General features: G+C 35.4%; 1 protein-coding gene across 2 annotated transcripts in view; it reads right to left on the minus strand.

The window, feature by feature from the left end:
• The window catches only part of LOC125671126 (kinetochore protein Nuf2-like), a 30,902-nt gene that overhangs the window by 8,826 nt on the left and 7,305 nt on the right, over positions 1–14,771 (minus strand). The window contains exons 4-8 of one of the 2 annotated variants that reach the window (XM_048906607.2): positions 12,042–12,124; positions 8,974–9,035; positions 5,900–5,997; positions 4,267–4,377; positions 3,069–3,188 (exon numbers count right to left, since the gene is read on the minus strand). In XM_048906607.2, coding sequence (XP_048762564.1) covers positions 3,069–3,188; positions 4,267–4,377; positions 5,900–5,997; positions 8,974–9,035; positions 12,042–12,124 — 474 coding nt within the window. Of the gene's footprint in view, positions 1–3,068; positions 3,189–4,161; positions 4,378–5,899; positions 5,998–8,973; positions 9,036–12,041; positions 12,125–14,771 lie in introns of both variants that reach the window. The other variant, XM_048906606.2, reaches the window with a different exon arrangement.

Raw genomic sequence — 14,771 nt, forward strand, 5'->3', positions numbered from 1 at the left:
GGGGGCCATGATTTGAACAAACTTGAATCTGCATTATGTCAGGAAGCTTTCATGTAAATCTCAGCTTTTCTGGCTTAGTGGTTCTTGAGAAGAAGATTTTTAAAGTTTTTCCCTATATATTTGTGTGCAAAACTTTGATCCCCCCTTGGGGCCCCATCCTATCCCCGGGGGCCATGATTTGAACAAACTTGAATCTGCACTATGTCAGAAAGTTTTCATGTAAAAATCAGCTTTTCTGACTCAGTGGTTCTTGAGAAGAAGATTTTTAAAGATTTTTCCTATATATTTGTATGTAAAACTTTGATCCCCTATTGTGGCCCCATCCAACCCCAGGGGCCCATGATTTGAACAAACTTGAATCTGCATTATGTCAGGAAGCTTTCATGTAAAAATCAGCTTTTCTGGCTTAGTGGTTCTTGAGAAGAAGATTTTTAAACATTTTTCCTATATATTTGTATGTAAAACTTTGATCCCCTATTGTGGCCCCATCCAACCCCCGGGGGCCATGATTTGAACAAACTTGAATTTGCACTATGTCAGAAAGTTTTCATGTAAAAATCAGCTTTTCTGGCTTAGTGGTTCTTGAGAAGAAGATTTTTAAAGATTTTTCCTATATATTTGTATGTAAAACTTTGATCCCCTATTGTGGCCCCATCCAACCCCAGGGGCCCATGATTTGAACAAACTTGAATCTGCATTATGTCAGGAAGCTTTCATGTAAATCTCAGCTTTTCTGGCTTAGTGGTTTTTGAGAAGAAGATTTTTAAAGTTTTTCCTTATATATTTGTATGTAAAACTTTGATCCCCCCTTGTGGCCCCATCCTACCATCGGGGGCCATGATTTGAACAAACTTGAATCTGCAATATGTCAGGAAGCTTTCAGGTGAATTTCAGCTCTTCTGGCCCAGTGGTTCTTGAGAGGAAGATTTTTAAATGACCCCACCCTATTTTTGCATTTTTGTGATTATCTCCCCTTTGAAAGGGACATGGCCCTTCATTTGAACAAACTTGAAAGCCCTTCACCCAAGGATGCTTTTGGCCAAGTTAGGTTGAAATTGGCCCAGTGGTTCTGGAGAAGTCGAAAATGTGAAAAGTTTACAGACAGACGGACAGACAGACGGACAGACAGACAGACGGACGCCGGACAAAATGTGATCAGAATAGCTCACTTGAACCTTCGGTTCAGGTGAGCTAAAAACAAGAGGCCCAAGGGCCTAGAATCGCTCTTCTGATAAATTGTACAACCCCACCATTTCTATTCTTAGCCTCTTAGTATTCTAAATCTTTAGTTAAATCCTAAGAATTCAAAAAAAGTAGGTCAATGTGACCTATTTTTTGGTTTACACATTTTGAGAATCCAAGAAATATCAACTGACAAAGTTTGATGATTTTAAGCCAATTAGTATCTGAATATTGAAATATAGCTGTCAAATTCCAATCGTAGGTCATGGTGACCTACTTTTTGGTCAGCGAACTCCGAACATGTAAGACCCATCAACTGACAAAGTTTGATGACTGTAGGTCAAATAGTATCTGAAATATATAAATATAGCCGTCCAATTCCAAAAGTAGGTCAAGGTGACCTACTTTTTGGTCGAAACCCTTCGAACATGCAAGACCCATCAACTGACAAAGTTTGATGACTGTAGGTCAAATAGTATCTGAAATATATAAATATAGCCGTCAAATTCCAAAAGTAGGTCAAGGTGACCTACTTTTTGGTCGACACACTCCGTAGACTTAAGATGCATCAACTGTCAAAGTTTGATGATTGTAGGTCAATTAGTGACTGAAATATATAAATATAACTGTCAAATGCCAAAAGTAGGTCACAGTGACCTACTTTTTGGTCGATACACTCCGAAGACTCAAGATGCATCAACTGACAAAGTTTGATGATTGTAAGTCAAATAGTGTCTGAAATATAGTAATTTAGCTGTCAAATACCAAAAGTAGGTCACGGTGACCTACTTTTTGGTCGACACAAACTGAAGACTGAAGACGCATCAACTGACAAAGTTTGATGATCCTAGGTTTTACAGTGCCCAAAATATGCATCTATAATTGAAAATGTGAAATTTGAATATCTGCAAAATTCAAAAAGTAGGTCACTGTGACCTACTTTTTTATAAATATGTTTCAAGGCCTCAAGATGCATCAACTTATAAGATTTGATGATTCTAAACCTCTCGGTATTTGAAATAACAACTTAAAATATATCTATATTAAATGATAAGCCATAAAATTCAGAAAGTAGGTCACGGTGACTTATTTTTCAGTTGACGCATTTCAAGGTCCCATGATCCACCAACTGACAAGTTTTGATGATCATAGGCTTCAAAGTGTCCAAGATATGCATCAAAATTAATTTTACAATAATTACCTGCAAAATTCAAAATGTATGTCACCGTGACCTACTTCTGAGACAAGGTCTTAAGATGCATCAACTGTCAAAATTTGATGATCCTAGTCCTTATAATGACTAAAATATCAAAGATTTAAGAAAGATTTAAGAAAATATAAATTTAGGTCAACTTTGAAGTGACCTTGAGACCACGCCCTTTGCCCCAGGGTAATGCCTTGAACAATTTTTAATCTACAACATATCCTCATCCTTATGTGTTAGTTTGGTGATAATCTGCCCAGTGGTTCTTGAGAAGAAGATTTTTTAGCAACCACTACTTTTGTTTGTATTTTCCTGATTATCTCCCCTTGTTAAAGGGTCACATCCCTCTATTTAGTATGTATGAAAGCCCTTGGGCCAATGATACCCTGTAACAAATTTGAAAAAAATTAACCAAATGTTCTTGAGTTATAGCCCTTTTTCTAAAAAGTTTACGCACACCGCACAAATGGCCATAGCATTAGCTCTTTGAGCCTTCGGCTCAGAAGAGCTAAAAACCACGGACAAAAAATCCCTACCCATTTGTGACATGGAGATAAACTGAAAAACTAAACCCCCTACCTACCTACCCATTTTTTTAAAAACAATTGTCTGAGAACCAGAGAATCGATTTGATGTGGCCTAAATAGTCACAAGATATGAAAAGCACTACATTGTACTGTACCTTAATTGCGACCTTCTCAGCTCGTCTGACCTTGACCTCATTGGCAGCTTTTTGTTTTACAGCTTGCTTCTTGAGTTGCTCCTGCATTTTGCCATTAAGAATCTCCAACTGCTCCTGGACCTGAAAAAAAATTCAATAAAACAAAATTCTTTTTAAGTCTTCTCCTCAAATCAAAGTTGTTATGGAAATGTTACATAATACGCCCTTCACAAGCTTATGTATGACGTTTTTCTTAAACTACTAGTTGTAGAACTTTACTGAATCCATCATCAAGCTGAGACATACATTCTTTTGCATATATTATGGCGGAGCTTATTTTTTCAGTTATCGTGCCTTGCGGCGGAGACGGCCATGCATCCTGCTGATCTGTATATACAGCACTATACCTAGGAAGCTGTTGTCTCTGTAACACAGTAGAATGATAAATCATGCCTATCTTGAATTTTTTGCAGATTTAATATGGAGTGAGAGATTTAATGAAATAACATTCAGACATTCAAACTATCCATTGATATATTGATAACTTCCATGCATTGAAATGATTTTATAAATCTTCACTATAGTTTGGGTAATGCACCACACATTTGACAGTAGATGGTTTCCTACATGCATGTTAAGGTTGATGTTCACTGACATTCTGTTTTCTCTGCATCTGCTGCAGTTATTGTCAGCAAGGAGTGCCTGATCGCTCCTCACATAAATCTGATACATGTATAAAGCTAGTCATCGTAATGAAACAAGTGGTTGATAATGAGAGTAAGAAACAATACAATCATGTGCTTTAAAATATTTGTAATGGCCATCATTCTCATAATTAATCTATCATTCTAATCAGCTGACCACATGCACTTTTTATCATCAGTACAAATTGAAAATGCTGTGTTAATTGTCATCAACATACACGAGACGACCACTTCACGGTCGCACTTGGGTGGTTATATCAATCAATACTTGCCTCATTGTTTCTCATTTTGACTGAGAGGTGGCAATTTTTTCAACTTTGACAAGGTAAATTATAGGGTAAGACTTAAAATCTTAGTCTTTAACCTTTCTCACTAAAACATGCATGTTACTGTATATATCAGATATTTACCTTCTGATGACGACCGCCCCCTGGTCGAAACTGGTCAACCAATAAAGTGTATCCTGCATTCTCAATATGTGTTGGTGATCTGTTTAAATTCTTTAAGATATTTACCTTGGTAAATTCTAGTTCATTGTTAAGTTTGTTTTCCTTAAGCTCTTGGATCCTTGCTTTGGTTGCATCTCGTTTCTTAATCATGTGATCAAATTGATCTCGAAATTGGTCCTAGAGTAAAAAGGAAAGGTTCTTATAACATATTTTGTTAAAACTGATTAAATGTTCAGAATTTGATTTGAAACATGGTTGAAACATCATATAAAACTTTTATAATTGATGAAAAAAATCATGGCCCAATAATTTAGCTGTAAAATATTTTGAAACAGAGTTTGTAGCCAGCATATCATACATTGTTAGGACATTATAAAATTTAGCCACATTAAACATCGGTGTGTCTCGTGAATTCAAACAAACCACGTGTCTCGTGAATTCAAACAAACCGTGTGTCTCGTGAATTCACCCAAACCGTGTGTCTCGTGAATTCAACCAAACCATGTGTCTTGTGAATTCACCCAAACCATATGTCTCGTGAATTCAAACAAACCTAGTGTCTCGTGAATTTAAACAAACCATGTGTCTCGTGAATTCAAACAAACCGTGTGTCTCATGAATTCACCCAAAGCTTGTTTCTCGTGAATTTAAACAAACCATGTGTCTCGTGAATTCAACCAAACCGTGTGTCTCGTGAATTCAAACAAACCATGTGTCTCGTAAATTCAACCAAATGGTGTGTTTCGTGAATTCACCCAAACCATGTGTCTCGTGAATTCACCCAAATGGTGGGTCTCGTGAATTCACCCAAACCATGTGTCTCGTGAATTCAAACAAACCGTGTGTCTCATGAATTCACCCAAACCGTGTGTCTCATGAATTCACCCAAACCATGTGTCTCATGAATTCACCCAAAGCCTGTTTCTCGTGAATTCAAACAAATCATGTCTCATGAATTCAACCAAAGCGTGTCTCATGAATTCAACCAAAGCCTGTTTCTCGTGAATTCAAACAAACCATGTGTCTCGTGAATTCAACCAAATCATGTGTCTCGTGAATTCACCCAAACCGTGTGTCTCGTGAATTCACCCAAACCGTGTGTCTCGTGAATTCAAACAAACCGTGTGTCTCGTGAATTCAAACAAACCCTGTGTCTCGTGAATTCAAACAAACCGTGTCTCGTGAATTCAACCAAACCATGTGTCTCGTGAATTCAACCAAACCTCGTGTCTCGTAAATTAAAACAACCCATGTGTCTCGTGAATTCAAACAAACCTTGTAACTCGTGAATTCAAACAAACCATGTGTCTTGTGAATTCAAACAAACCATGTGTCTCATGTATTCACCCAAACCATGTGTCTCGTGAATTCAACCAAACCATGTGTCTCATGAATTCACCCAAACCGTGTGTCTCATGAATTCAACCAAACCATGTGTGAAGAATTCAGCCAATCCATTTGTCTTAAGAATTCAACTAAACCATGTGTCTGGGTGTTCATCACAATGTATAATATGCACAAATCTTTTTTGGTGTCCTAAAGTTAATACTGTGTTCTAATTAGTAATATTGTCAAGCTGTGTGCATGACACCTGATGAATTCATCATCATCATCAGCCATTAATCAATAAAGCGTATCAGTCAATTTCCACCACATAAATTTCATACCTGACAATGTCCACACCATTCATTTTACTTACATTTTCCTCTTTTAAGTCCTGATACAACTGAATTCTGCCCGATTGAAATTTGATCATATTAGCAACAGCACACATGATCTTAAGAACTCGGTTAGGAGCTGAAAAGATAATTTTTAAAAAAAACATGTTTTTTTCTTTTCTTGTAGGGGGTTGGGGTGGGAATCTGTAGACTTCAAAGACACATCTCATGTTTTCAAAGTATACAAAACAAGAGGTACTGTGAGCAATGCTCACTAAGAATACCCCCCGCTTACCCCAATCTCCCAAAGGGTGTTGGTAATAGGTATAAACTACCTCTTTTCTGAGTGTAAAAAACAAATGGCATGACAAACCGAACTATATTGCTACTTCGATGTCCAGTACGCATGACCTTTGACCTTTTGACCCCAAAATCAATAGGGAACATCTTCATTCCATGGGTAGTCCATATGTATGATATGGTGACTGTAGGTGGAAAGGATAACGCTTTAGAGCCCGGAAACCATATTGCTACTTCGATGTCCAGTGTGCTTGACCTTTGACCTTTTGACCCCAAAATCGATAGGGAACATCTTCATCCCATGGGTAGTCCATATGTATGATATGGTGACTGTAGGTGGAAAGGATCACGCTTTAGAGCCCGGAAACCATATTGCTACTTCGATGTCCAGTGTGCTTGACCTTTGACCTTTTGACCCCAAAATCGATAGGGAACATCTTCATCCCATGGGTAGTCCATATGTATGATATGGTGACTGTAGGTGTAAAGGATCACGCTTTAGAGCCCGGAAACCATATTGCTACTTCGATGTCCAGTGTGCTTGACCTTTGACCTTTTGACCCCAAAATCGATCGGGAACATCTTCATCCCATTGGTAGTCCATATGTATGATATGGTGACGGTAGGTGGAAAGGATAACGCTTTAGAGCCCGGAAACCATATTGCTACTTCGATATCCAGTGCGCTTGACCTTTGACCTTTTGACCCCAAAATCGATAGGGAACATTTTCATCCCATGGGTAGTCCATATGTATGATATGGTGACGGTAGGTGGAAAGGATAATGCTTTAGAGCCCGGAAACCATTGCGTCTACAGACGGACGGACGGACGGACCTACAGACAGACGGACAACCCGATTCCAGTATACCCCCCCCCCCCAACTTGTTATTTGCGTTTAGTCTTCCTCATGCTAATAGTAATTAATTTTAATAGTTCGTTTGCCAAAATATTGCAATAATTAACCACAATATGGACTTAAATCTAGGCCCCGATTCAAAAAGTCTAGTTAATTAGTTGGGTAGTCACGTGGTACGGTGACATCATATGCGACCTTTGTCGATCAACTCATTGTGAGAGTAGTGTTAGATATTTTTAAAAACTTGGGTTTTAGGGACCTAATTTATTTACCATACACAACATTTATTTCGATGTTGACAAGTTGTTTCAGCCACCAGTGCATACAAATAGCGACCCGAATGTAGCGAGGAAAGCGAGTAATTGCAGTGTAAATAATGTTTACACGGGATCCGTGTTGTCTAAACACTACTTGGTGATATTACTCCTTTAAATATCTGTAATTAGCGTTGTTTGTTTTTTAAAATAAACAGTTCAATTTTTTACTAGATTTATTTTTGGATTAGATGAATTATGATACAATATACAATTGCAATATGAGATTGAATGACAACAAGGCCTACTGTCATGGGTGCATTTCGAAAAAATGATTTAAAATAAAAAATTATCAAATTTATAATTGAAATCACAATATTTTATTTCAATCCAGCAATTTTATCAATATCTTTTTTAATCTACATGTTGTTAGGAAGTGAGAGCACGGCGTTTATAATTTAGGCTAAATACGAATGTACACTGCACATATTGTTGTTACACGTTCATTAAAACAAGAGGCCCAAGGGCCACATTGCTCACCTGAGTCACTTGGCTCATATTTAAAGATTTTCCCTATATATTTGCATGCAAAACTTTGATTCCCCCCCTTGTGACCCCATCCTCCCCTGGGGGCCTGATTTTAACAAACTGAAATCTGAAAGAAAGATTTCATGAAAATATCAGCTTTTCTGGCTTAGTGGTTCTTGAGAAGAAGATTTTTAAATGACTCCACCCTATTTTTTGCATTTTTGTGATTATCTCCCCTTTGAAAGGGACATGGCCCTTCATTTGAACAAACTTGAAAGCCCTTCACCCAAGGATGCTTTGTGGCAAGTTTGGTTGAAATTGGCCCAGTGGTTCTTGAGAAGAAGTCGAAAATGTGAAAAGTTTACGACGCCGACAACAACGCCGACGCCGACAGACAACGGACAAATTTTGACCAGAAAAGCTCACTTGTGCTCAGGTGAGCTAAAAAGGAAGCATTATAATTCAAAGTTAGGAAATACAATATTTCATTATTCATAATTGTAAGTTAAATTATGTTTTATCTATAAAATTTTCGTAAATCTACCAGTTGGTAGAAATTACGCCTATGTTATTACAAGGTGAAGGTCAGTTGGCGCTGTAGGCCTACACGTAACAGTGCTTAGCTTCGATAGAACTACTTGCTCGCAGTTTATCTACGTCTCTATCCAAATGCTTTTTTGAAAAAGTGCATGGGTTGTTTTTTTTATGGCAAAGTCCTTGCGCCGACCAAAAAATATCCACATCTCCTCCCTCATACCTTCCTTCGAAAATAAAAAAAAACTCAGTCTAAATCCTTTCTACTGAGAGCGAGTACACCCTTAAACGGTTCAGAACACCCTAATGCAGTGTTATTTATAAGCCGTTAATGTGATAACTGGCTCTTTTGTCCATTAAATGTAATCTGTTTATGAAATGGCTAACAACTGTTTTGAAACCTTCTCGCTCAAGGTCACATAAAACGTCACACATAATGGCATGTAAAATATCGAAGAAAATATGCATATCGCAATTTCATTGCTTTTAAACTTGAAAACTACGCAAACTGTTTCATTTAAAACACATGTAAAGTAGTTTTAGGCATAAAATGAATTAATTTTGCTGAAAAAATTAAAAAGTTTAGAAACATGTGATGTGTCCTTTAAACAGTATATTATATAAGATCTAAAAGTCTCTCACATGGTTCTTTGACATCCTTTACAGAAAAATCAGCAATTCCACAGGATGACAACATCCTTTTCCTACAAAATATCAATAGATGAAAACGTGTTTACTCCATACAAACCAAGTCTGTCCACTGGAAGAGCATGATTAGTAATCCAATGTGAGCGGGCCTGCCCATGAAGGGTATAGGCCAATCCGAAAACACAAGTTATCTTTCTTTGATCCGGAACGTAGCGCGATTGCGTAACAGTAGTTTAAAACTTCCGGGTGGTATATTCAAGAAGCATCATCAACAGTGCAGAAGGCCGCAAAGATATTGCTGTGTAATTTTACAGCAATCACGCCAACAAATATGTTAACGTTAATAAAAAATCACAATACATAGGTTTCCTTCATACATAACCAACTTTGCATCTAAAAATAATAGAAAATTAATGTTGTAAATAGAGCCCCTCCCCCTGGAAAATAATTTATATCAATTGAACAATATTTAACAAATGAAATTTTTTATTTTATCTAATTACCTAATTTACTGCATTTTAAATATATCACTTGAGATAAACAATCCCAGCTGCATGCTGCACATGTACAAATGATTTGCACACAGAGTGGACACGTCCAGTTATACTTTGGACAGAGTTAACCAAACATTGCAATCTGGTTTATTTCTGAATAAAGTGCACCACCACGGCACATGATACGCCCGTCACATATTGTTAACATGAACATATCACCATGAAGAGATAGGTATGCATGGAACCAAATGTCAACCTTCCTTTAAGAATCTTACCCACTTTATGGCCTCATGTGACATTGCTTCAAATATTGATAATGTAAGCTTAATGATTTTTAAAAGGATATAAAAACATTTTCCCAAATGGTTTCAATGAAATGATTAAAGTGCAAGATAGCCCTTTATCCAAGCAAACAACTTACAATAAATGGGAGTACTCAAAAAGGTTGATTTATTCAACATATCAAAAAATACATATATCAGTATCTGCCTTTGTCAAATCTTCAAGTATAAAAGTAAAATATGCATGGTGATGTCAATATAAATAAATATAGATTAAAAACGGTTATTTCAAATACTGGTGCATCTCCTATGGTGTAGTTATTAATTAGAAAAAAATAATACATCATATATTTCTCAACTGGTTGTATTAGACTTGAGAAATGCACATCTGCAGCTTTGCTCATTGTATTTTAAGGAATGAAGAACAATGCACAGCGTAATAAAACATCAAACATTAGTCATTATGTTTATTCTTAGACTGTAAAACTGTCATCTTAGTGAGACATGACAATCTGCACCTTGTTGTTGAGATATAAAATAAAAATATATTTTACAATACCATATTAATTCTTAAACTTTATACCAAATTAACTTTCAAAGTAATGGCTACCACTTAGAACTGTTCTAAAATTTGACAGATCAATTAGAAGGCCAGATTCCTCTGCCCAATTCCCGATTGCAAGAGATATAGATAGCACCTCCTTGATCAGATTGCTGTAACAGAAATCTTCTAAACTCATTAATTAATCTGTAATTTGACAGAATGCAATTTTTCTGTTAGCAAAATGCCTCCTGAATTGCTTGATAATTACACCCATGGGACAAGGGAAATTTCTCTTGTTACTGACACAAAAGAAATAATTTGTTATATACTGCTGTATAGTACAGTGTATATAATGAAGAATGTGTAGTTTCTTGAATTAACATTTTTTAATATGGTTATTGCAATACTATTTCATCTGTTCAGATTTACACAAATGCCCAATCTGCAGCTTTGTTCATTGTATATCTTTTTTCTGAACAATGCCACAGCCATAACAAAACATCAAAATACTAATCATTAAAATAGGCCTTTATACATATTGCAACCATTTGTTGTCTTAGTGAGAAATGATACTCTGCATATAGGTTGCTGAGAAAAAAAATTAAAAATTATATAGTACAATGTCAAATTAATTTTGAAAATAAAGACTAACCACAACAAACAAATTCACTTTCACAAATAATTTCTGGTATATCTGCAATTAAGAGGCTAAGATCTCTCTGCCCAATTCCCTAGAGATAAAGATAACACCTGCTTGATCATGTTGATCAGAGATGCTCTACACAAAACTCATTAATTAGTCTTGTCAAAATGCCCTTTGCATGCTACTCCCATGGGACAAGTGGAATTTCTCATGTTATTGTTAGAAACAAAGGAAACATTACATAGGCTAAAAAGAAGCTGTACAGTATATCATAAAAAAAATATGTGTTTTCTTGATGTAACATTTTTGAATGAGGTTTTCTACAAAACTCTTATATGAGTAGGGATTGTACCAATTATAACATACTTTTTTCAAAAAATCACTTCAACTAAATGTCACAGTGACCTTAAAGTACAGTGCGACACACCTTCTACCTAAGATGCATAAGATGACCAAGTTTCATGATTCTAGATCAAATAGTTTTCAAGTTATGAGCCGGACAGGGTTTTACCATATTTGGCCATATCTTCTTAATTAAAAGTCACAGCGACCTGGTTTTAATGTGCGACACACCTTCTACCCAAGATGTATCAACTGACAAAGTTTGATTATTCTAGGCCTTATAGTATTTAAGTTATGAGCCGGACACGAAAAAGCTAACAGACGGACGGACAGACGGACGGACATGAAGGCCATAACATAATACGGCCCGTCTTAAGACGGGTGTATAATAAATGTTAGAATACAAAGAGAGATAACTCACGTCTTCGGACATGCCTATAGGCTAAATAATTCCAAGAAAATTACAAGTGAAGAACATTTGAAATCCTCTGGGTTTTTTGGTGTTTTTTTTTTTTTATTTTGTGATGATTGATTACCAATTCATTTAATATCAACCATTTTGAAACAAACATCAAACTCATTGAAAAAAAAATCAAATTTTCACTGCTGTTTGGGCATTGAGCTAGAATTGAGATTACAAAATGAGGTTTCATGTATAACAACTACAGCTGTGCTAGTAATGTTTTGAGAGTCCTTAAGGTTGATCGATCCTCATGTGATGTTGATCCACCTTAAGATTTCACAACTTTTATACTTACAATGTGAGGGACAGAACCACAATCTCAATGGCCTCTTCATACAATTCTGGATACTCCATCTCATCCGTCACGTACAATGTTTGCTACAAATATATAACATCTTCTTATAGAGTAGACTACAAATATATAACATCTTATAGAGTAGACTACAAATATATAACATCTTACAGAGTAGACTACAAATATATAACATCTTCTTATAGAGTAGACTACAAATATATAACATCTTCTTATAGAGTAGACTACAAATATATAACATCTTCTTATAGAGTAGACTACAAATATATAACATCTTATAGAGTAGACTACAAATATATAACATCTTCTTATAGAGTAGACTACAAATATATAACATCTTCTTATAGAGTAGACTACACATATATAACATCTTACAGAGTAGACTACAAATATATAACATCTTCTTATAGAGTAGACTACACATATATAACATCTTCTTATAGAGTAGATTACAAATATATAATATCTTCTTATAGAGTAGATTACAAATATATAATATCTTCTTATAGAGTAGACTACAAATATATAACATCTTACAGAGTAGACTACAAATATATAACATCTTACAGAGTAGACTACAAATATATAACATCTTCTTATAGAGTAGACTACAAATATATAACATCTTCTTATAGAGTAGACTACAAATATATAACATCTTCTTATAGAGTAGACTACAAATATATAACATCTTATAGAGTAGACTACAAATATATAACATCTTCTTATAGAGTAGACTACAAATATATAACATCTTCTTATAGAGTAGACTACACATATATAACATCTTACAGAGTAGACTACAAATATATAACATCTTCTTATAGAGTAGACTACACATATATAACATCTTCTTATAGAGTAGATTACAAATATATAATATCTTCTTATAGAGTAGATTACAAATATATAATATCTTCTTATAGAGTAGACTACAAATATATAACATCTTACAGAGTAGACTACAAATATATAACATCTTACAGAGTAGACTACAAATATATAACATCTTCTTATAGAGTAGACTACAAATATATAACATCTTACAGAGTAGACTACAAATATATAACATCTTATAGAGTAGACTACAAATATATAACATCTTCTTATAGAGTAGATTACAAATATATAACATCTTCTTATAGAGTAGACTACACATATATAACATCTTACAGAGTAGACTACAAATATATAACATCTTCTTATAGAGTAGACTACAAATATATAACATCTTCTTATAGAGTAGACTACAAATATATAACATCTTACAGAGTAGACTACAAATATATAACATCTTCTTATAGAGTAGACTACAAATATATAACATCTTCTTATAGAGTAGATTACAAATATATAATATCTTCTTATAGAGTAGATTACAAATATATAACATCTTCTTATAGAGTAGACTACAAATATATAACATCTTACAGAGTAGACTACAAATATATAACATCTTCTTATAGAGTAGACTACAAATATATAACATCTTATAGAGTAGACTACAAATATATAACATCTTCTTATAGAGTAGATTACAAATATATAACATCTTCTTATAGAGTAGACTACAAATATATAACATCTTACAGAGTAGACTACAAATATATAACATCTTCTTATAGAGTAGACTATTACTATCATAAGGGAATTCATTGCAATCCAGTTAATACACATCTATCATACAGACACGTTAACTTTCGTGCTTTCTAGTTTTAACAAAAGGCTAACGGTTTCAGAAGTCTGCCTCCCACCTACTGATACACACCTAAAATCTCAGGGGGGAGTCGGCCTCCCAGCTACTGATACACACCTAAAATGTCAGGGGGGAGTCGGCTTCCCACCTACTGATGCACACCTAAAATGTCAGGGGGAAGTCGGCTTCCCACCTACTGATACACACCTAAAATCTCGGGGGAGAGTCGGCCTCCCAGATATTGATACACACCTAAAATCTCAGGGGGAGGGGGGAGTCTGCCTCCCAGCTCTTGATACACATCTAAAATCTCAGGGGGGAGTTTGCCTCTCAGATACTGATACACAGCTAAAATCTCAGGGGGGAGTCGACCTCCCAGCTACTGATCCACACTTAAAATCTCAAGGGGGGTGGGGGGGTTATTTTGAATTTCAGAAACATCCAAAACCTAAATTCCTTTGGTATGTTATTTTTTTTAATTTCAATGACTGAGCTCTGGGAGGATTAGTAAGTTTAAGTCACATCACAGAGACATGGGATTTTTTATTTGAGCACTAAAAGGACAAATTAATTTCTAATTTTCAAAGAGAGCTCATTGATCATTATAGGTACCTGTATAAACAGTTCACCTGTTTCATGTCCAGGAGTAAATATTTTCTAAAATATATTGCATTTTCATAGCCCCACCCTGGGAACTAAACCCTGAACCCATGGGTCATTAATTTCACATTGCTTATTATAATACAAACATTTTGTCTGCTTCATGCCCAGCAGTAACAAAGATTTTCTTTTGCAGTTTCAATATATAATGTACTTGACCAATCTAGCCCCGACCTCGGACCCTGGGATCATGAATTTCAGTTTTGGTTGAGGATTCAGTGCCAATGATAAACATGCAAACATTTTGCAATCTTGAAGTAAAGAAGTAAAGAAGTTTTTCTAAAATATAATGTGTTTTCAATATAAGACCAACTAAGCCCTACCCTAGGGTATAAACCCTGAACCCAGGGGTCATG

The sequence above is a fragment of the Ostrea edulis genome, chromosome 4, assembly GCF_947568905.1.
Source record: "Ostrea edulis chromosome 4, xbOstEdul1.1, whole genome shotgun sequence".
Lineage (NCBI taxonomy): Eukaryota > Metazoa > Mollusca > Bivalvia > Ostreida > Ostreidae > Ostrea > Ostrea edulis.